The 22807-nt window shown below is 42.2% G+C and overlaps 1 protein-coding gene across 1 annotated transcript; it reads right to left on the bottom strand.

Annotated features, from left to right (window-relative positions):
* Positions 1-15912: 15912 nt before the first annotated feature.
* On the bottom strand, positions 15913-22586 carry LOC125190256 (receptor-like protein 40). The gene is made up of 3 exons (XM_048087513.1): positions 19732-22586; positions 17208-17300; positions 15913-16621 (listed from the first exon to the last, which is right to left on the bottom strand). The coding sequence occupies exons 1-3, from the start codon at positions 22584-22586 to the stop codon at positions 15913-15915; spliced, it is 3657 nt and encodes a 1218-aa protein (XP_047943470.1).
* Positions 22587-22807: the final 221 nt, after the last annotated feature.

The raw sequence follows: 22807 nt of genomic DNA, 5'->3' as shown, positions 1-22807 counted from the left end.
CAACTCAACCACACTGGATCTGGAAGCACCGAACACAAACTCACTTAGAAAACCTCACACACCAAACCCTAGATTCTCACAACACTCAGCAACCAGAGCAGTTGCCTTCACCACCACTCACACTTGTCCACTCACTGAAGAAACCGTGAGAGATTACCCAAGAACAGTGGAAGATCCATCGGAGAAGAGAGAGGGAAATCAGAGAGAGAGATTCTGGTCTAGAGAGAGATGAGAGAAAGAGAGAGATAAACTGAATGAGAGACTCGAGAGACTCACCACTCTCATAAAAAACACACTCACAATCCAACGGCTCAGAGACAGGATCCGGGTGAGAGACCACGTGGCAACATCTGGAGCAAGAGGTAAGTCATTTGGGCTTAGCCCAACACTATAACATATGGGCCAAAATAAATAACCAGCCCAATAGAAAGTCCATCAATATTCAACATACTCCACCTTGGACTTTATTCTGGGAAACCAATCTGATTATAAGCTAAGGTCAAGATCATCACAGCCTACAAGGCAGATCCCTCAGCACCAAAGGACATAAGTCCACAAGCATTTTGGGAACCACCAGGTTGCCTTTAGACACCAGAGGGGCTAACACCCATTAGTCTAAAGGACTTCATGCCTCTAGCCACCTACCACCCGTACCACAGCTGATAAGGTGGCTGAGGTCTTATCCCCGGGACATGCAACCTATCCTAGATCAAAGTGCAAGTATTTAATGCAGAAAAGAAGTTTTTCTAATGGTAAGGGCTTAGTCTTTTGGTTAGCTACCACGCTTGGGTTGAGATTTTACCTAGGCAAGAAATAAAGGAGGCACTCTACTGACTAGTGGTTGTGAAAATAACAGGCATGTGGTGGTGTTCGTGGAAATAGGGGACAAGGTGTCTCAGAGGCATATGAAAAGTAGACAGTTACTAAAAGAGGAAATTTAGACTACAAGGCATATCTGGTGGCTGGGTGGCTCTCTGACAGGTCTGGACAGTACAACTGAAAAGTAGGGAACAAAAGCAAAAGTAACTTAAAAGTAAAGTGGTCCAAACTAAAGTTGATTTTGACGTTTTCTTCTTCACCAAGCATTAACAAAAATCAGATAAACACAAACACCATAACTGAACTTCAGATTCATAACCTCAAACTCAAGATCCATTGATTAAAATGCTCAAACTTAAAATAAACGATGAAACTGCAATTTTACTTCTACTGACTGACATGCAAGGTGGTGATCACGGCGCAGAACAGAAACTCATGCACGAAAATTTGACTAAACATAACTACAACTTCAAATCGACAACTCCAGGTAAGAAAGCACTTAGAAATTAAAAGCAACAACTAGATCTAACTTTCCTATGCAGAATGAAGCAAACTCGAACCAAAGCGACATACGAAATAGAAACTTCATAATTAAAACGTTGGAACTTCACAAAGTACTTCAAAAGGCAACAGCGATGAGTGTTTGCAACAAAACCAACGACGAAAACAAGTAAAGATTAAACTAGAAAGCAAAATAACGATTGTTTGGCCACTCCGGGCGATGATACTGCTATACTACTACGGCAACTGGCTGGAACGGTGGATCGATGACTTCTCCGGCAGACTCTTGGACGTCAAGTGACCATAGCTGTGGCGAGGAACGAGAGGTTGGACAATGCTGAAGGAACTGATCTTCTAGAGAGAATTCTACTAAGTGTGTTTTTTCAACCGAGAACCAAGGGCCGAACTCTAAAAGCGAACTCCCTTCTCTCTCTCCAAGTGGCTTCTTTTATAGGGAGGCTTGCCCTTGCTTTTAGGGTAGACTTCCTTCAAGTTTTGACTTTTATGCCCTTGTTAATGATCATCCCAGCTATCCTTCTTCTCCATCTCGAGCCTTTTCTCTGGCATGCATCCTGGTCAGTATTGCACCCTTCTAGCGCCCTTTTCACTTGCGTCACCTGAATCGTCTCCTACTGACTTGGATCCTTTAATCCTGCACACTTGAGCAACTGTTTTGCAGATAATACATGCATTTCACGACATACTGACCAGTAACCAAGGCTTAGAATACGACTTATCAAACTGCTCACACTTACCACATGCTTGTCCTCAAGCGTGAAGACAAACAAAAAGAAATAAGTCGAATTCGAGCCTGGTTACTCCCCCTGACCGACTCTACCTAACTAGACTCAAGACTCTGACGCAAAGGAAAAGAAAACAAACAACGACACAAACACATAAAACATATAGTTAACTTAAACACATAGAATAGGCTATATTTTCAACCACCCTTTCCCTCGAGATCAGGTGCAATCCGGCCTTAGGCAGCCTTGAACTTCCGCCGCCCCCCTTTTCTTCCCCAGTCAGTATATCTGCTTGTCAGGATCACCCAATCCTAGGCCAAACACTGGGTTCACTCAGTCACTCATTCCTCACAGGGGATGTTAGGACTGTTTTCTCTCAATGCTAAACCACAGATGTTTCGGACTCAGATCTCACGTGCAGCTCCCGAAGGTCTTTAAGGCTTGTAACGGGGCTATTGGTTTGTAATGTTTGGGGCAGTTGTCCCTAAGGCTCTAGGGTTCAAAAACTAACTACTTATTTGATGAGGGAGAACTGTGTGCATTCGGGCTTCTGGCTAAGGCTTCTTCTTCGGCTGGACAATTTCTGACATTGGCTTCCAACTGGTCAGTAGCTTCCTTGTGGCTTCGCCACCCTTATTCCTTCTTCCTCCTTTCTCTTTTTGTGGTCAAGTATGCGACCATTTTCTTCGGTTTTCTTCCTGTGGCTTTGCCACCCTTATACCTTCTTCTATTTTTTTGGATCTGGAAATTTTTTTCAGATCGATTTTCTCCTTCTTTCTTTGTCTTTCTTTTCTTCAGCTGGTTTCTTTTGTATGTCCTCCTGGGCAGTTACCTCCTTGCCTTATGCCTTGCACACACACAGTTCTAGTGGTTGATGGGTCATTTCTGGGTATAGATCAGGTTAGAAAATGGGGTTCTAAGGGTAGGTTTTTTTTTATTATTTTTTTTACGAGGGGGGTTTCCTACTGCCTTCAGGGTTTGCTACACGCGGTCACCTTGCCCTAGACATCATGTGGTAGCCTCTCTTCTTTTTTCAGTGTTTAGTGGAAAGTAGTTCCACTTTGGGGTTTCTAACTCACCTTTTAAGAGGGCTTTCGTGTCTGACCTAAGGGATGGGTTTTTCCTTCATACTTGCATCATCTATACTGACTAGGGGTTACTGGAGGGGGTGGTTTCTGTTTTCCGGCATGCCTTATCTCCCTCAATTCCCCTCACCGTCAGTTCGAGGCAGTTGAGTTTTAAGCCCATTCATAAAAAAAAACATAACACATAATTCCTAGACCTAAACAAACCCTAAAAAAAAAACTAACATGCACTGACTCAAATAACACATATATACATGTCATACTGGCCATTTGCTCCCCCTCTCACTTCACAAGTGTCTGCCCCAGATACGGGCTGTGAAGTGAAAATTGGGAATGGCTAGTATGACAGACACACATTTACAACAAACACATATTATATCTAAAAACTTCTCACACTTAGACTATGCAATAGGCTAAGTGGGAGAGTTTCAGATATATACCTAGATTTATAAAACAAAGCAGAATATTTTACAAACATGTTATATAAACATATAAACTCCTCACACTTAGACTACGCAGTAGGCTAAGTGTGAGTTAACATGCTTATGACAGAACACAAAAACATAATAAAAACACATGCACCGAAGTAGCAAACCCTTTACTTCTCACACTTAGACTATTAAATAGGCTAAGTGTTATGAATGGGGTTTGCTTACAATTAATACACATAATTCTACCTATTTAACAAAAGTAAGAAAACAGAACTAAAAGAAAACTTAAAATTAAAAAGAAAACTAACTGGTCAGTTTGGGGGGGGTCGATCAGACGTTCCTCCTGCTCCTCCTTGGTGCAGGGGTCTGTGCAGGTGGGTCCTTTGGTTCTTCTTCAGTGGGTGGTTTTTCGGAGTGGGATGGTGGTTGTGGGTGAGAGAATGCAGGTAAGGGTTTGTAAAGTGAAGGGGAGTAGGCGGTGGGGTGTTTTATAGAGGGGTGGGTAGTTGAGGGTTTTGACCGGTGGTAGGCGGTTGCCAGGTTGCGACGCTTCGTGTGGAAGGCGGTTGGGAGTTCTCGCAGCTGATTGGACGTCTCCTGTCACGTTCCTGCTCCACGCACCCTCCCAGTCTCCGCACTCGCCTGCAAAGCTGCAACACGCACCAAAATTCAAATTTTACTCATCTCCCCCTTCTCAATTAGCTAAAAATAGAAATAAAGAAAATAAATGGCTCTTTAATATAATTCAGAGTTTCACCCAAGTGGTATCCTCGTGGTCAGTACGAACTCCAAATTAATATTTAAGATCCGAAAAATCTTTTTGGGGCTTTTCTTTCTTAACTTAAGTTAAATTACTAATTATTCACAATATTTACATCATTATTAAGGGTATTTAAAGTTTTACCTGGTCAATAAGCACAAATCATATTACGTTGACCAGGTGGAACTCTAAACCCCTTTTCTACTGGTCATTTAGACGCTATTAAAGTGTAGTGGAATTTCTTCCACTACACACATCTCTTCATTTTCCCTATATATTTTTAATCTATGTCCATTAACGACAAAAGGTTCGGAGTTAGGGATACTCCCTGAAATCTTGACCGCTCCATTAGCACGTAGTGCAGTGATAATGTAAGGTCCTGCCCATTTTGACTTGAGTTTCCCAGGCATTAGCTTCAATCTTGACTGGAAGAGTAGTACTTTCTGACCAACTTGGAGATCCTTGGTTCTCAGATTTTTGTCGTGCCACATTTTTGTTTTCTCCTTGTACCACATGGCTGAGTCGAATGACTCCAATCTGAGTTCTTCCAGCTCTTGTAGTTGTAGCTTCCTTTCCTCTTCACAGGTCTTAGCATCCACGTTAACCTGTTGAACTGCCCAGTATGCTCGGTGTTCAATTCCTACTGGCAAGTGACACATCTTCCCAAAGACGATGCGATAGGGGGACATCCCGATAGGAGTTTTGTAGGCTGTGCGATATGCCCACAGAGCATCCTCCAACCTTGTGATCCAATCTTTTCTGGAGGGGTTGACTGTCTTCTCTAAAATGCTCTTTATTTCCCTGTTTGAGATCTCTGCTTGCCCGTTGGCTTGAGGGTGGTAAGGACTGGATAGGCGGTGATGAACTCCGTACTTCTTCATCAATGCTTCGACCGTTCGGTTGCAGAAGTGAGTCCCTTGATCGGAGATGATTGCCCTTGGTACTCCAAATCGGCTGAATATATGACTCTTGAGGAACTTGGTGACTTCTTTAGATTCACAAGTGCTTGTGGCTTTGGCTTCTATCCACTTTGATACGTAGTCAACTGCCACCAGGATGTAGGAGTTCCCATATGATGAGGGAAAAGGACCCATGAAGTCCATACCCCAGATGTCGAACACCTCACAAACAATTACTGGAACTTGCGGAATTTCGTCCCTAGCGGAGATCCCACCGGTCAGTTGGCAACGGTCACAACCCTTGCAGAACTCGTATGCATCTATATTCAGGGTTGGCCAGTAAAATCCGCTATCTAGCACCTTCCTGGCAGTCTTACTTGGCCCGAAATGTCTTCCACATGCCAAGGAGTGGCAGTGTGTTAGTACATCCCGTTGCTCCCAGTCAGGAACACATCTCCTAATGACCTGGTCGGTTCCTGCCTTCCATAAGTATGGGTCGTCCCAGAAATAATACTTTGCTTCGCTCTTGATCTTCATACTCTGAGCCTTTGTCACGTTTGGCACCATCGGTAGCTCTCCCGTTACTAGGTAGTTGGCCAAGTCCGCATACCAGGGTTCCTGTCCTACTTTCTCCTTGCCCTTGGTTGTTACGTCCTGCCCAGTAAGTCTCATCACTTCTTCCCAATCGATCTTCCTTGTGGAGAAAATCACTTCACACAAATGTTCTTCCGGGAATCGATCTCTCACATCCTCACTGTTCCCTTCTTGTATTATTCTGCTCAAGTGGTCCGCCACTTTGTTTTCAACCCCCTTTTGGTCTTCTACCTCCCAATCGAATTCTTGTAAAAGCAGCACCCATCTGATCAGTCGGGGTTTTGACTCCTTCTTCGCAATGAGATACTTAATCGCCGCATGATCAGTATAGACGATGACTCTGGATCCCAGTAGGTACTGCCTGAACTTTTCGAATGAATAGACAACCGCCAACATCTCCTTCTCGGTGGTGTCATAATTACGTTGGGCTTGATTCAATGTCTTAGACATAGAATATCACGTACCTTTTCCCATCGATCTTCTGACCCAATACGGCCCCCACTGCGTAGTCACTAGCATCGCACATCACCTCGAAGGGGTGATCCCAGTTAGGAGCCTGAATAATCGGTGCAGAAATCAATTTTTCCTTAAGGAGGTTGAAAGAAGCCTTGCAATGCTCGTCAAAAACGAACTCCACCTCGTTCTGGAGGAGTCTGGTAAGGGGTTGGGCAATCTTGGCAAAATCCTTGATAAATCTCCGATAAAATCCAGCATGGCCAAGAAAACCTCTTATTCCTTTCTGATCAGTAGGGAAGGGTAGTTTGGATATGACATCCACTTTAGCTTGATCCACCTGGATCCCCTTTTCTGACACCACGTGTCCTAAGACAATTCCTTCTGTAACCAGACTCTTTGTTTGGCACCTTTCTAGTACCACATCCAAATGTTGCAAGCACGAGTCGAAAGAGTCTCCATAGACAGTGAAATCATCCATAAAGATCTCTATACAATCTTCAATCAAATCCGAGAATATGCTCATCATGCACCGTTGGAAAGTACCGGGGGCGTTGCATAGGCCAAATGGCATACGCCTATACGCATAGGTTCCAAACGGGCAGGTGAACGTGGTCTTATCCTGGTCCTCCGGGTTCACGTAAATTTGAAAGTAGCCACTGTACCCATCCAAAAAGCAAAAGTACTTCCTCCCAGCCAGTCGCTCCAGCATTTGATCGATGAATGGCAGGGGAAAATGGTCCTTCCTGGTTGTAGTGTTCAGCTTTCGGTAATCTATACACATTCGCCACTCAGTAACTAGTCTGGTGGGCACTAGCTCATTCCTCTCATTCTTAACCACCTGATTTCTTGGGGACCATATTGATTGGGCTGACCCATTCACTATCTGGTACCGAGTATATAATGCCCAGTGAGAGTAACTTCAAGATCTCCTTCAGTATCTCTTCCCGCATGTTTGGGTTCACCTTTCTTTGAGAATCTCTATGCGCCTTGGCTCCATCCTCCAGCCTAATGTGGTGCATGCAGACGTCCGGGCTTATACCTACCAGGTCCGTAAGGCTCCATCCAATAGCCTTCTTGTTTTTGCTCAACACAGTTAGTAGTCTTGCCTCTTGCTCTTCAGTCAGCCCGCTATTGATGATTACAGGGAACGAGTCTTCCTCCCCAAGGTAGGCATACTTAAGGTTCGCTGGCAACTTTTTCAACTCCACTTGCGGGGGTAGTGTATCTGTGGGTAGAGGGTTCTTCTTTGAATCCTCCTCTTGCTCTTGTTCAGCATCTGATTTTTCCTCCATACTGGCCGGTAGCACGGCCCCTACGGATCCCGCTAGTTCTGACATTTGACAAAATTCCGTAATTGCTTCTTCGATCTCCTCGTCAGTCAACCCTCGGCTACTGATCAGATCACACCATGCAGCTGCTTCCACATCAGCCTGGGCATACACATCCAAGGCTTGGAGCTTTTCCTGCAATAATTCGGTCTCAAGAAATTCTTGGACTAAGGGGTCAATTACATCAACATAACATAGATTTTCAGAATCTATTGGTTTTTTCATGGCTTCATTGATGTCAAAGACAAATTTCTCACCATTAAAGTCAATGCATATTGTCCCCTCGGCCATATCCACAATTGTCTTAGCCGTTCTTAAAAATGGTCTTCCTAACAATATCCCGCTAGACTCCCTAGCTTCTGGTTCACTCATTTTTATGACATAAAAATCAGCGGGATAAGTAAAGTTTTGTATCCTGACCAACACATTTTCTAACACACCCTCAGGATTTATACATGACCTATCAGCCAGTTGGATCAACACCCTAGTATTTGATAATTTTACCCTCCTTAACCGATTATAAATAGATAACGGCATAACATTGATAGATGCTCCTAAATCACACATTGCATGCTCGATTTTCACATCTCCAATTGTTATGGGTAAAGTAAACATACCTGGGTCGGCTCTCTTGGGTGATAGTTTCTCCTGTAAAATGGCTGACGCTATTCCTTCCACCATGATTTTTCCATCCTCCTGGGCCTTTCCGGCTATAAACTCCTTTATAAACTTCCCCAGAGGGGGCAGTCTCACGGCTTGGAGGAATGGAATGGTGACATCCAGCTTTCCAAAGATCGACATGAAATCCACAGGGTTTTCCTTCTTCCTCTTCGTCACAAACCGATATGGAAACGGTTTTTCTCCCTTAGCCTCTCCAGTTAGTCCTTGTGGACCTTCCCTTGGTGCCTCCTGGGTTTGAGGTTCCGATGTGGGCATTGCTCCTTCCGGTTGCTCATTTCCAGGTTGTGTTTCTCCCTCCTTTCCTTCCGCAGTAGGCTTCTCGTTTAGAAAGAACGGATCCTCCATCTGAGGCAGAGGCCTCTTGAGTTCTTCCGCTGAGATGGTGTCGCTTAGCACCCTTCCCTTACTAGATTCCCCAATAGGGTTCTTGAGTTGAGGTCCATTATAGGCTGTTCCGGACTGCAGTGTAATCTTAATCACATTTGCCTTTTCAGGTACATGGACTGTAGATGGGAGTTTCCACTGAGTTCCCTTTCATTTCGCCCACCGAGTTAGCGAGTTGGGCCAACTGCCTGTTCATCATATCCATATTTGCCCTATGCTCCTTCTGGGCACTTTGCATTCCTTGCATTGTTTCATTACTGGACTGCAAGTCGCTTTTAATGCTTTGTTGCGAGGCAAGCATCTCTCCCATCATGTCCTCCATAGACCTCCTCGACCTGTTTGGGTGATGGAATTGGTTCGAGCCCTAGTGCTTTGGTTATACTTGGGGTGGTGGGTTTGACTGGTAGCCCGAGAATTTTTGTTGGTTTTGGTTCTGTGGGTACTGATTATACTGGGCAGGAGGGTTGTACTTGGTCGTGGTTGTTACTGGTACTTGATTTTGGTTTTGGTTGTGGCTGTTATGTTGAGGCCCTGGGTTAAATTGGTTTGGTTTTGGTTTTGGTTGTTTCGCTGATGGGGTGGCACATAGGCAGGGTTCGGGTTCTGGTTTTGAGGGATTTGGTTCGAGGATGCTGATTTCTTCCTACCCAGTTAGACTGGTAGTCAGGGTTTGTTGGGCCACGGTTGGAATTTTGGTTCGGGTGGGGGTTGGGTTGATTTGGAGCCTAATTTTGGTTCTAATTCTAATTTCCATCTCCCCATCGGAAATTTTGGTGGCCCCTCCACGGTGCATCCCTCTGTCTATCCGGAATCCAATTGCCGTTGGAATTGTAGTATCCTGCGGCATTTGCTTGCTCCACATCCAGGCGAGTTGTCCGGCTGATCATATGGTAGTTCTGGGGCCTCTTTGCCTCCAGTCGGAGAAGGTGGTGGAGTGTTCTGCTTGATTGCAGTCAGCAATTCCTTCTTCAATTCCTTCATCTTCAAATCCATCCGCTCCTCCTGGTCAGTAGCCAAAGCACTTGCTACCCTTTCTCTGCTGTACCCATCCCTTGCGTTGTCGTACGTCTTCTTCGCATTTAACAGCTTGCGTAACACCTTTTTGGCTTCACTGACTCTCAACTGGGTGAAATCGCCTCAAGATGATGAATACGCCAGATCCTTGGTTTCCTTGTTCATCCCTTCATAGAAAGTGTGGTGCACCTCTATCTCCTTCATGCGATGGTTGGGGCACGACTCCAGAAGACTCATGTACTTCTCCCAGTACTCGCTCAGGGTTTCATCATATTCTTGCCTTATACACGATATTTTCCTCTTTAATGCACTTGTCTTTGAAGACGGGAAAAACTCGGCTAGGAAAACTGACTTGAAATCGGCCCATGTATTGATAGAGTCGGCTGGCAGGCGCATGAACCAAGTATTGGCCTCTCTCTTTAGGACAAAAGGTAGGGCCTTCAGTCTGTAGTCGTCCTCGCTTGCTCCTGCTGGCCGCCTCTTCCCACAGTACGTCGGTAGGATTGCAATCACGTGGGGTTTCACATCACAGGCGGTCTGGCCTGGGGTGACCACTATGGCTTGTGGTGGATCTCCGTCGGCGTGTGCGGTGAGTGTTGCGAGCTCGGGATCGTCCTCACCTTGGTCAGCCATTCTCACTAGTGTTCTTACTGGTTGGGGTGGGAGTTCCGGGAGTTGGTACTCTAGATCTTCTTTCTCCTCGTCGCTGCTCGTGCCTAGGTCGGACAGTGCTGTCGACAGGCCAGAACGAGTGGTAACGAGTATTGTTCCTCGGGGAAGTATCCTTGGTCTCCACTGGCCAGGAGCCGAGCCACTTCTCATAAACTGAAAACAAAAAGAAAACAGAAAATTATAAACAGTATGTACACCAAAAAGATCACACACAATAACAGGTATGAACGCCATCCATCCCCGGCAACGGCGCCATTTTGAAAAGGACTGCAGTTCTTGTGGTCGGTGGTCTATGAGTCGGTTTTCATATGTAATTTGGAGTGTATCCAACTGTTCAGGAAGAGATTCCCGACCCAGCTGAGTCATTGGCACGACAACCGAGACCTGGCTTCAAACAATTTTCCTCAACCCACTTCTACTGATTAGTATAGTGGAGGTAAGGGTCGAATCCCACAAGGATGGACACGTTTAGATAATTGCGGTGACTTTCCTGGGTGTTTTTGGTTAGCTACCACGCTTGGGTTGAGATTTTACCTAGGCAAGAAATAAAGGAGGCACTCTACTGACTAGTGGTTGTGAAAATAACAGGCATGTGGTGGTGTTCGTGGAAATAGGGGACAAGGTGTCTCAGAGGCATATGAAAAGTACACAGTTACTAAAAGATGAAATTTAGACTACAAGGCATATCTGGTGGTTGGGTGGCTCTCTGACAGGTCTGGACAGTACAACTGAAAAGTAGGGAACAAAAGCAAAAGTAACTTAAAAGTAAAGTGGTCCAAACTAAAGTTGATTTTGACGTTTTCTTCTTCACCAAGTATTAACAAAAAAATCAGATGAACACAAACACCATAACTGAACTTCAGATTCATAACCTCAAACTCAAGATCCATTGATTAAAAAATGCTCAAACTTAAAATAAACGATGAAACTGCAATTTTACTTCTACTGACTGACATGCAAGGTGGTGATCACGGCGCAGAACAGAAACTCATGCACGAAAATTTGACTAAACATAACTACAACTTCAAATCGACAACTCCAGGTAAGAAAGCACTTAGAAATTAAAAGCAACAACTAGATCTAACTTTCCTATGCAGAATGAAGCAAACTCAAACCAAAGCGACATACGAAATAGAAACTTCATAATTAAAACGTTGGAACTTCACAAAGTACTTCAAAAGGCAACAGCGATGAGTGTTTGCAACAAAACCAACGATGAAAACAAGTAAAGATTAAACTAGAAAGTAAAATAACGATTGTTTGGTGATGCACTTTTTATTTGCACTATAAATACCTACAAGTATACAGAGTAGGTATAGTATAGCAAAAGGTTAGTACCGGGTATCGAACACGGGGAAGATGTACACAAAGTGTCTATCCTCTACTAGAACTCAATTACTATCTGGAGAAACAAGAATTTTTGGAAACTTTTGAAAACAGTAAATATTAAAAACAGTAAACAATTAAATGCAAGCAAATCACGGAGAGAAAAGTATAGAGATAAGGGGAATTCCAGGGATGTGCTTTCACTTTTATGGTTATACAAATTCCAAACTACAATACCCTAGCACAGTTAATACTTTGAAAGGACGAGTCACCTAGCTTATGCTCATGCGATACAAACATTGATTACTAACATTAGGGTTGTCAATCCTAACACGTAACTCCAAAAGGCTCCTAAGACCCTTGAAAAGTCCTCACTCTCAATTAACAGTGCCGTTTTAAAGGAAGCTAACTGTAGTGTCTACTAAGTGGATCTAACTCGCTAGAACTCTGTCACAGTTATGAAGCAAGTTGTATTGAATCATACATAATTGTGTCACTCAATTATGAAGCATCATGATTAACTTAGGGAAGAAACAAAGTAAAAACAAAACGGATATTAAATAGAAAACGGAATTGTATAACCAAAGTTGCTACTAACACATCCCTAGAATCCTATGAGTTTAGTTACACATGACTGAATAAACTAAAAACATAGATTGAAGGGAAAGCAATTTGAACATAAAACTAAAGCAAATAAAACCCGTAGGTTGAATCCTTGTCGCTCTTGATGTTCTTGAAATCCTTCTTCAACTCCTTGCACAATTGAAGTACTCTAGCTTTTGATCTCTATGAATGTGTTCTTGTTGTGTGTCCAAAAAAAAAACTCCTTTTGATGAAGCTTGAGGTCCTATTTATAGGGGAAGATTATTCCTCATCATAGAAGGAAAAGATCTTCAAAATTTGGTAAATCTTGGAGCAAATCTAGGGTTGGTCGGATTCGCCGCCTTTCTCCGGCGGGCCGCCGCACCTTGGCCGGCGGTCGCCGCGTTGGAGTCCAGAGATTCTGACCCTTCGGTGGCGGACCGCCACATGTCCTCCGGCGGTCGCCGGGCGAGACTCTTCTCCTAGCGTAAATTTCCGAGGCGGGCCGCCACATAGCTCGCTCCGCCGGGCGCCGGCGGTCGCCGTACATCTTCGCGGCGGTCGCCTGGTCGCCGTCTGACTCCAGATTTCCAGACTATGCGTTTTTACTCCCCTTTTCGGCTCAAATATGCACATTTCTCACAAAACACGTCAAAATACCAAAATGTATAGAATATGCAAATAATGGACATGTAGAGTGATTTTGATAACAAAAACGGACCAAATAATGGCCTTAAAACAGTGCAAAATCCGGGCGTATCATTTGGCCACTCCGGTCGATGATACTGCTATACTACTACGGCAACTGGCTGGAATGGTGGATCGATGACTTCTCCGGCAGACTCTTGGACGTCAAGTGACCATAGCTGTGGCGAGGAACGAGAGGTTGGACAATGCTGAAGGAACCGATCTTCTAGAGAGAATTCTACTAAGTGTGTTTTTTCAACCGAGAACCAAGGGCCGAACTCTAAAAAGGGGGAACTCGTCTCTCTCTCCAAGTGGCTTCTTTTATAGGGAGGCTTGCCCTTGCTTTTAGGGTAGACTTCCTTCAAGTTTTGACTTTTATGCCCTTGTTAATGATCATCCCAGCTATCCTTCTTCTCCATCTCGAGCCTTTTCTCTGGCATGCATCCTGGTCAGTATTGCACCCTTCTAGCGCCCTTTTCACTTGCGTCACCTGAATCGTCTCCTACTGACTTGGATCCTTTAATCCTGCACACTTGAGCAACTGTTTTGCAGATAATACATGCATTTCACGACATACTGACCAGTAACCAAGGCTCAGAATACGAATTATCACACACCCTTAATGGTTTTCAAACAAGGACCCATTATAAGCATATCATCAACATATAGAAGCAAGAACACAGGTACAGTATCAAGATTCTTAACATATAAGCATGCATCAAAGGTACTTTTGACAAAACCTAACTTCTGCATACAAGTGTTAAACTTGATATTCCACTGCCTAGGGGATTGTTTTAAACCATGTAAGGCCTTTTTTAACAAGCATACATGATTGGGAAACTTGGGATCAACAAATCCCTCAGGCCGTTTCATAAAAATAGGCTTATCAAGATCACCATGTAAGAAAGCAGTTTTAACATCCATTTGCTTTAATTCCCAATTAAAATGAGCACACAAAGCCAACATCATTCTAACAGTTGTGAATTTAACAACAGGGGCAAAGATTTCTGTGTAATCCACCCCCTCTTGTTGAGTAAAGCCCTTTGCCACTAATCTAGCCTTGTACCTAAGGCCCTCCACTTCATTTTTCAATTTGTAAAGCCACCTGCAATCAACCACAGATGCACGAGGAGGCAAAGGTACAAGGTTCCAAGTGAGATTAATTTTCAAAGAATGCATCTCCTCCAACATAGCTTTATGCCACTGACTCCAAAATTTAGATTTAGTAGCTTGCTTGTAAGTTTGGGGTTCATCCCCATCAGACTCATGCACATTGAAAGCTAAGTTTATAAGAGCAACAAGACCAACAAAGCCATCAAACTTAACAGGTTTCTTTACATTAGTTCTTCTAGCTCTATCTCTAGCAAGCACATAATCCTGTATGTTAGGAGCATCAATGGCATTCTGAATACCAGCAGGGCTATTAATCCCATTTTAAATAGGGGCAGGAGGAGCAATTCTAGCAGGTCTGTCATGCATATCAGGCAGATTGTCACAAACATTTTGGGCAGCCACATTATTATGTACAACATTTGGGTGTCCTTCATCAGGAGCCTCACTAGGTATATAGACTGGATAGGTGTTCCAGAAAGGTTGCTCCACCTCACTTAGAGCATCATTGAGAGGCTCCACAACAGTGAGTGAGTCTGTGGACTTCACCTCATTAAGAGGCTCATTGTCCACATCTATGGGATCTGGGATACTTGTCAATCTCAAGCAGGGGAATTCATCTTCATTGAAGACTACATCCATGCTTATAATGACCTTAAACCCAGGTTCATCCCTAAGCCAGACTCTATAACCTTAACACCCTCAGGGTACCCTAGCAAAACACCTTTCCTAGACCTAGGCTCAAGTTTATCAGACTTGTGATGCACAAAAGCAGAACAGCCAAAGACCCTTAGGTGAGAAAAATTAAGAGGTTTTCCATAGAACACATATTCAGGACACTGACCAACCAGAGGAGCAGAAGGGGACTTATTCACCAAATAAGTAGCAGTTAATAAGGCCTCACCCAAAAATTCTTTGGACAAACCAGACTTAGATAACATACATCTAACTTTTTCAAGAAGAGTTATGTTCATTCTCTCAGCAACTCCATTTTGCTGAGGAGTATATGGCACAGTTTTATGTCTTTTAATTCCAAAACCATCACATAAGTCATCCATCTGATTATTACAAAACTCCGGGCCATTATCAGTTCTAATAGCCTTGATTTTCTTACCAGTTTGAGTTTCTATCAAGATTTTCCAAATTTTAAGTTTTCCAAAAACATCTGACTTGTGTCTCATCAAAAAACACCACACTTTTCTTGAGAAATCGTCAATCATAGATAAGAAATACACACATCCAGAGTGAGAAGACACAGAAGCAGGACCCCAAACATCCATATGCAAGTATTCCAAAATACATTTACTCACATTAGCAGATGCAGGAGTAGCAGGGAAAGAAACTCTATATTGTTTACCCAGCACACAAGAATCACAAAAAGGCAACTCACTATGGACATCATTATCAGACAAGATGGCATGCTTTTTCAGAATACTCAGGCCTTTAGCACTCATGTGACCAAGCCTATTGTGCCACAATATGGTTCTATCAGTTTTAACAACATTGGCATAGGCTTTTTCACATGAAAGAGGCACAACAGAACAGACATATAAATCACACTTTTTGTTAGCTTTGAACAGACACATAGACCCTTTGCAAATTTTCATGCAGCTTTCTTCCCACTTTCCCCCCATACCCTCATTTTCAAGAGCAGTACAAGACATCAAGTTATAGCACAGATCTGGAACATATCTCACATCCTTCAAGTTGAGCACATAACCATTTTCAAACTTCAAACACACAGTGCCAATACCAAGAATTTCACATTTCTTGTCATCAGCCATTGACACAAAAGCTTTAGTTACAGGTTTCAGCTCAGAAAACACTTCCTTGAAAGGACTCATATGATAAGTACATCCAGAATCACATAACCAATCATTAGATGTAAAAAGACAGAATCATTCACATTATCATAAGTAGCAACATTTACAAGGGTTTCAACTTGGGCATTGTGGTTGGGAAACTTATTCTTCTTGGGTTTGGTGCAGGCTTTCTTATTGTGCCCAACTTCACCACAGTTGAAACACCTCCTATAGGTTTTAGGATCTTTACTTCTAGACCTGGACTTAAACTTTTTCCTAGAGTTAGAGGTATTACCAGAGCCACTACTGGTCTCATTGCCCCCTCTAGATTTAGATCTTCCTCTGACATTCAACACTTTGTTATAAGCATTCTTATCAGCAGCTCTCTCCCTAAGCTCAAGTTCTTTGGATTTCAGGGAGCTAATTATAAGGTCTAGAGGAGCAGAGTCTCTACCATACTTAATGGCAGCCTTAACATCACTATAGGAGTCAGGAATGGCATTCATCATGGCATTCATCAGAGCTATGCTAGTGTATTCATCTATTGTTTTATCACCTGATCTCTTAATGTCATGAACAAGCTTCTTAAACCTATCAACATTAATATCATCTATATCTTTAGCAAGATCCAGCTTAAACTTAATCAATTTTTCAAGCAGATAAATTCTTGAAGACATAGAGGTTTCAGTATATAGAGTATCAAGTAATTTCCACATTTCAGCAGCAGATTCCTCATGATCAACTTTCCTAATCACAGAATCAGATAGATTTAACACAATAGTAGCCCTAGCCAATCATTCATCTCATCAATTTTATCTTGAGTAGTATCCTCATGTAAAGTACCATCAACAACTTTAAACACTTTTTGTTGAATCAAAACACATTTCATTTTATGTTTCCAAATAGCAAAATCATTTTTACCATTATAGGGAATTAGACCAACACTAGGGAATCATTTTTACCATTTTTATACACCTGGGAACACAGGGACATACACAGGTAACACAAGGACAAACACACAGCTTTCACACAACAAAAAAGGACCTCAAATCCTTGACTGTCACGAGCAAGACTGGCCAAGGCTATCCCAACTTGCAATCACTCATTACTGGAGGGCGCAGGGGGTCACTTGGGCAGTGCAAAATGCTTGGTGGTCAAGTAAGATGAGATCACAAGATCACAGAGAAACAAGAACCAACGGAAGTAACACAGAACAGAAAGCACAAAGTTCCTAAGTCTTTGCCAGAGACTGTCTACCAGAAAACAAGAGCCCAAGACTATATTTTGCACTAAACAAGGAAAGAAATAAAACCAGAGGATGTAGCCAATTTACCAGAGCGAATCCCCTCTCGAAAGAGGATTCCACTTGCCCACCTCCTTAAGCGACTTGGCGTGCCGCCATAATCCCCCCGTGGCTCTGATTCCACTGTAGGGATCAGATTAGGTGAGGATTCACTATTAACCAAGACCTGTTTGTTCTTCATTAGGAGAGCTCAGTCAAATACTAACCACGCGACTGATTTTGTTGAGTTTTCTCAAGATTACAACCAAAGAACAATTAACTATTACAACAGTAGTTAATATGCTAAGCTAGGGTTCTTGAAGTATCAACAAAGTTCTCCTTATGAAGCCTGCACACTGAATAAACGGATTAGTGATAACAAACAAGATCCTCTCGGATCAAAAGAGATATACACAGTCCGATTAACATAAGTAACAAGAGAGAAACCGAATAGATCAAAAGATGGCTCAGAAACCCGCCAATAACCAGATCTATTCAACCAGAAACCAATCCAAGGGAGCACCGTTGAAACTGACAAGAGATCAACCTCTCACCGCAGGTAACAACACCACACAACTCAACCACACCGGATCTGGAAGCACCGAACACAAACTTACTTAGAAAACCTCACACACCAAACCCTAGATTCTCACAACACTCAGCAACCAGAGCAGTTGCCTTCACCACCACTCACACTTGTCCACTCACTGAAGAAACCGTGAGAGATTACCCAAGAACAGTGGAAGATCCATCGGAGAAGAGAGAGGGAAATCAGAGAGAGATTCTGGTCTAGAGAGAGATGAGCGAAAGAGAGAGATAAACTGAATGAGAGACTCGAGAGACTCACCACTCTCATAAAAAACACACTCACAATCCAACGGCTCAGAGACAGGATTCGGGTGAGAGACCACGTGGCAACATCTGGAGCAAGAGGTAAGTCATTTGGGCTTAGCCCAACACTATAACATATGGACCAAAATAAATAACCAGCCTAATAGAAAGTCCATCAATATTCAACAGATCCATTTGTTCATTTTAAAACGATTTATTAGCAAATGTATTACAAAATGTATCAGGTGATCCTAACAATCTAACTCCCAATCAGTTTAAAGAAGAAAAAAAAGAATGCCACTAAAATAAATAAGAGGCCCAAATATATCCTTTTTATCCTTAAATTTGGCCCAACTAAAAATAAAAGGTGGCCCAACACTGAAGAATACATATGGAGTATCACAAATGTGAAACAAGATACAGAAATAGAAACAACAGGTTTGAACCCCTTGCAACCTTGTCTTTATGAATTTGGGATCTGAAAAATCATCGAAGCCAAAGATAGAACACATTTAAAAAGACATTCACCCTGAAATTATAAATAATGGAGTGTGAGATTGCCTAGTAAAAGTTGATCTAAATGAACTTGGCTAACCTTATAGTTCTCGAACTTGAAGGTCAAAGGGGTATTTCTTGTTAATACGTTCTTGCTGGATCTCTCGGGCACACTTGAGAAGAGATATTTAGTAATCCTATTCACGTAATCGCAATTGACGTTCCTATTCACGTCTTTTCAGCTAAAATATTTATATAAAAAATGAATTTGGAAAGTGCATATCTTCTTGAATTATAGCTTCTGACATCAGAGAACAAGTTTTTCGAAAGATCAAGATACTCGAGGCTATGAAGTTGAAAGAAAGAGTCCGGTACATGTCCCTCCAACTGATTACTACTCAAATCCATGGTAAAAACGCTTGAGAAGTTTATAATGGGAAATTCCTCAACTAGTCCAGTAAACAGGTTTTTGCTAAGACGAAGTTCCAACAATGAAGGAAGGTTAAACACAGAGGGAGGAATGACACCAGAGAATGATTGAAACCCAAATTCAAATAAACAAGATTGGAAAAACCTCGAAAAAGGGTTGAAGAAAGTGAGCCTGTAAAGAAGTCTACATAAGTTAGCGTAGTTAGTGAAGCAAAGGTCGATGGAAACGAACAGGTGAGCACAAAATTAGTTTTATACATGCCAACGGAAGTTAGTCTTAAACACAAAATTAGTTCTTCTCTACATATTTGAAAAGATTTCTCCTTTAATCACTGGTATATGCATATAGTAATAGTTACCAATTAATCTCCTTCCAACCTCTCTATACAAAATCTAAACTGAGCTACTTGTTTTTTTTAATCGATATTTTGGTCTTTAAGGCTATTATTCAATAATCATGACAACGCTGATATTTCCGAAATGGAAATTGAATTCTTTGCACTTCTTTTGTTTGTTTGATATTTGATGGCATCACACTACTAATCTGCATGATTATTAGGTAGAAGTTGATTTTATTGTAACATCGTGGAAAATTTTCTATCAGGATAATTAACATCCTGCTTTCCTCATTCTCTGTTTCTTTTCCCACATGAAAATAAAAGAACATATGAAATCAACATGCACTGCACTCATCTAGACCCAAACACACACACACACACAGTACACATACATAAACAAAAACAGTATACATACATAAACACACATGCATAAACTGCACTTATTTACACCAAAAAGAATCTGTTCTTAAAGAAAACTTTACTGTCTCCTGGCTCGATTCCTGGCTACCATTCTTGTACGCCGTCTTCTCATGTCTCTGGCAATGAATATGCCTTCAACTTCTTCTATTTTGCCGAAATATTTCTCTCTGAATCTTCTGCAAAATAGAAGTAGCCACACAATGATCCCTACACCCACAACGTATCCAAGTGCAGCTGATACGTATTCCCACTCAATCTCCCTCTTCTCTTCCACATCTTCATGTTCTCGCGGTGATAGCTCACTGTCATTGTCATCAGTATGACTGCAGCTTTTGTTGAGAGGGAAACCACAAAGCCCTGCATTTCCCTCAAAGTCATCATTTGTAAATGTTTGAAATTGAGGGCCATTTGGGATGACTCCGACCAACTTATTGTAGGACAGATTCAAGAATGAAAGGAATGTAATGCTTGCAAGCTCCACTGGTATCATCCCTGTTAGTTGGTTTCCAGAGAGGTCGAGTGATTCGAGATTCCTCAACTGACCAAATGACTTTGGTATGCTTCCGTTGAGGGTATTGAGGGAGAAGTTGAGATGATGAAGCGAGGTAAGATCACCAATTGCATTTGGAATCTCTCCATGGAAATTATTGGAAGAGAAATCAATGCTGCCAAAGTCTCGCCAAATGTTGTGGAGCTCTAAATTTAGCCCTTTCATGATTAATGTCACACTTGGTGAGCTCCTCACAGAGTTATAACGGAGCCATAGTTGTTCATCACTCTGTAGTATCCTATCCCTCCAACTAGAGAAGTCCAATGATTCTAGACTTCCACTAAAATAGTTCGAAGATGTATCTATAACAGGGAATTCTGCCCAATTGTTGTGACATCTCACTCTTCCATTGGAGTGCAAAACAAGAACACGCAATGTCATTGATGATAGCATGCACTTAACGTTTATGCTGTTGCGCCTCAAATGTTCGTCACTCTGTAGCACCATAGCCCTCCAACTAGAGAAGTTTATTGATTTTAAACTTCCACTGAAATAATTCGAAGATATATCTAGAACTTGGAGATCTGGCCAGTTGTGGTGACATCTCACTTCCCCATAGAATCTGTTGGAGTGCAAAACAAGCACGAGCAACCGCGATGGTAACATGCAAGGGAAGCTGTCATTGATGTTGTTGTTCCCGACATCCAAGAACTTCAACGACCTACAACTTTTGAGGGACTTCGGGATCTTCCCATCTAAATTATTATTGTTAAGCTCCAAATATTGTAGCCTACAATCCTTGGAGAAAATATCTGGAATGCTACCACTGATGTTGTTTCGACTGAGATCAAGCCCCCTAACGTTTTCAAGTACGCAAGGGGGTATCCTCCCACTTAATTTATTTCCAGAAAAGTCAAGAGAGTCGAGGTGTTTGGCATTGCATAGAGAGGTTGCAATTGATCCACTTAAACTGTTATTAGCAAGAGACAAGTACCATAGTTGAGATTCAAGTGGAAGGGGAAGCCGCACCTCGCCTCTAAACCGGTTAGAATGCAAGTCTAGGAACTGAAGAGAAGTGGGGATATGGTAAGGCTTTTGGAGATCTGTCAGAAGATTATGTGAGAGGTTTAGAAACATAAGTTGTTTTCCCCAAATCCAGCTAGGTATTTCCCCAGCGATCCGATTGTCTGAAAGCTCCAATCCTTCCATATCCAAATGTCTGATGAAATCAGGAAAATGGGACAAGTTGCATGAAGCTAGGTATAACACTTTTAATTGGAGACATCCATATGAAGTTGAATTGACGTTGCCAACATCTACCGACAAGCGATTTTGAGATAGAGCAAGAAATGTGAGATTGGCAAGGTTTCGAAGGTTGTCTAGTTGGAAAGTGCCATTAAATTTATTGCTTCTAAGATCAAGTTCCAACAATGAAGGGAGAGCAAACAGAGAATGGGGAACATTTCCAGAGAATGAGTTAAATCCCAAATCTAAATAAACAAGATTGGAAAGACCTTCAAATAGTGTAGAAGAAAGTGAGCCTGTCAAGAAGTTACTCGTCAAATCGACATGAATCAGCTTGGTCAGGTTAGAAAAGCTGGATGGAATAGAGCCCTTTAAACTACATCTAGCAAGACTTAAGGTGGTAAGATTTGGAAAACTGGTGAACAAGTCCGGAACTGCTACTGTTGAAAGCTTGGTGAAATCTAGTCGAAGAATCGAGAGGGAATGAAGTTGCCAAAACGACCTTGCTAAAGGGCCAAAGAGAAAACAAGAAGAGAAACTTAAAGATGTGAGGTTGGGTAAATATGATGATACAATATGGCTCCATTTTCTCCTTTCGTCAAAGGAAGTGATATTGACACCGTCAAGATAGAGCTCTCTAAGCTCCGTTAGATTTCGGACAAGCATCTCCAAATTCGGGTGCTCAAGACATAAAATATTGGCATACTCATTGGAGATATCGAGACTAGCCAATCTCGTTAAGGATGAAATTTCAAAAGGAACCTGTCCACCAAAACCAGTATTTGACAAATTCAAGTGTGTCAAATAAGTAAGATTGCCAATACCTTTTGGAATGGGATGAGTGTAGTTGAAGTCATTGAAGGCGAGGTTAAGCTTTTGCAGATATTTAAATCTGAAGAGACTCGACGAATCCCCAATTCCGCCATAAATGGCCTCATCATCGAGCTCCAAACTAACGACATAGCCAGATGCATCACATACCACACCGTGCCACTTACAACACTCGCCACTTTCATTCCATCGCACCAGTTTTGTCGAATGAGAAGAATTGAAGATCAACTCATCCTTGAGCTGAAGCAACAAGATTTCCTGATGACGAAGGCATCTGCTAGTATATGAATGAGTGGTGATAATGAAAGACAAAGTTAGTATATAAGTGAGCAACAAGAAGTTTGGAAGCATTGTGAAAAAGGATATTGATATGTTTTTTGCTGACAAATTAAGATAGGTGTATGGAGCTTTAAATAGACAATCACAGCTTACTTGGAGGGGTTTAGACGAGTTAGTACTCCCTCCGTCCCGTAATTTAGGTGTTTTTCGGATACGAGACTTAAGAAAGTCGTGTTCAACGATATAAGTGGAAACTGTGTAGAGTATAAAAGTGAAGAGAATATAAAGCAATA

Source organism: Salvia hispanica, chromosome 1, assembly GCF_023119035.1.
Source record: "Salvia hispanica cultivar TCC Black 2014 chromosome 1, UniMelb_Shisp_WGS_1.0, whole genome shotgun sequence".
In the NCBI taxonomy this organism is placed as follows: Eukaryota; Viridiplantae; Streptophyta; class Magnoliopsida; order Lamiales; family Lamiaceae; genus Salvia; species Salvia hispanica.
This window is presented reverse-complemented; position numbering and strand designations above follow the sequence as displayed.

Coding starts and splice junctions, on each gene's coding strand:
- LOC125190256 (XM_048087513.1), bottom strand. CDS start 22,586: ATGCTTCCAAACTTCTTGTTGCTCACTTATATACTAACTTTGTCTTTC. Junction 17,301..19,731: donor AGGAATCGAGCCAGGAGACA/GTAAAGTTTTCT, acceptor TGATCCCTACAG/TGGAATCAGAGCCACGGGGG. Junction 16,622..17,207: donor TCGAGAGGGGATTCGCTCTG/GTAAATTGGCTA, acceptor TTCTGTGATTAG/GAAAGTTGATCATGAGGAAT.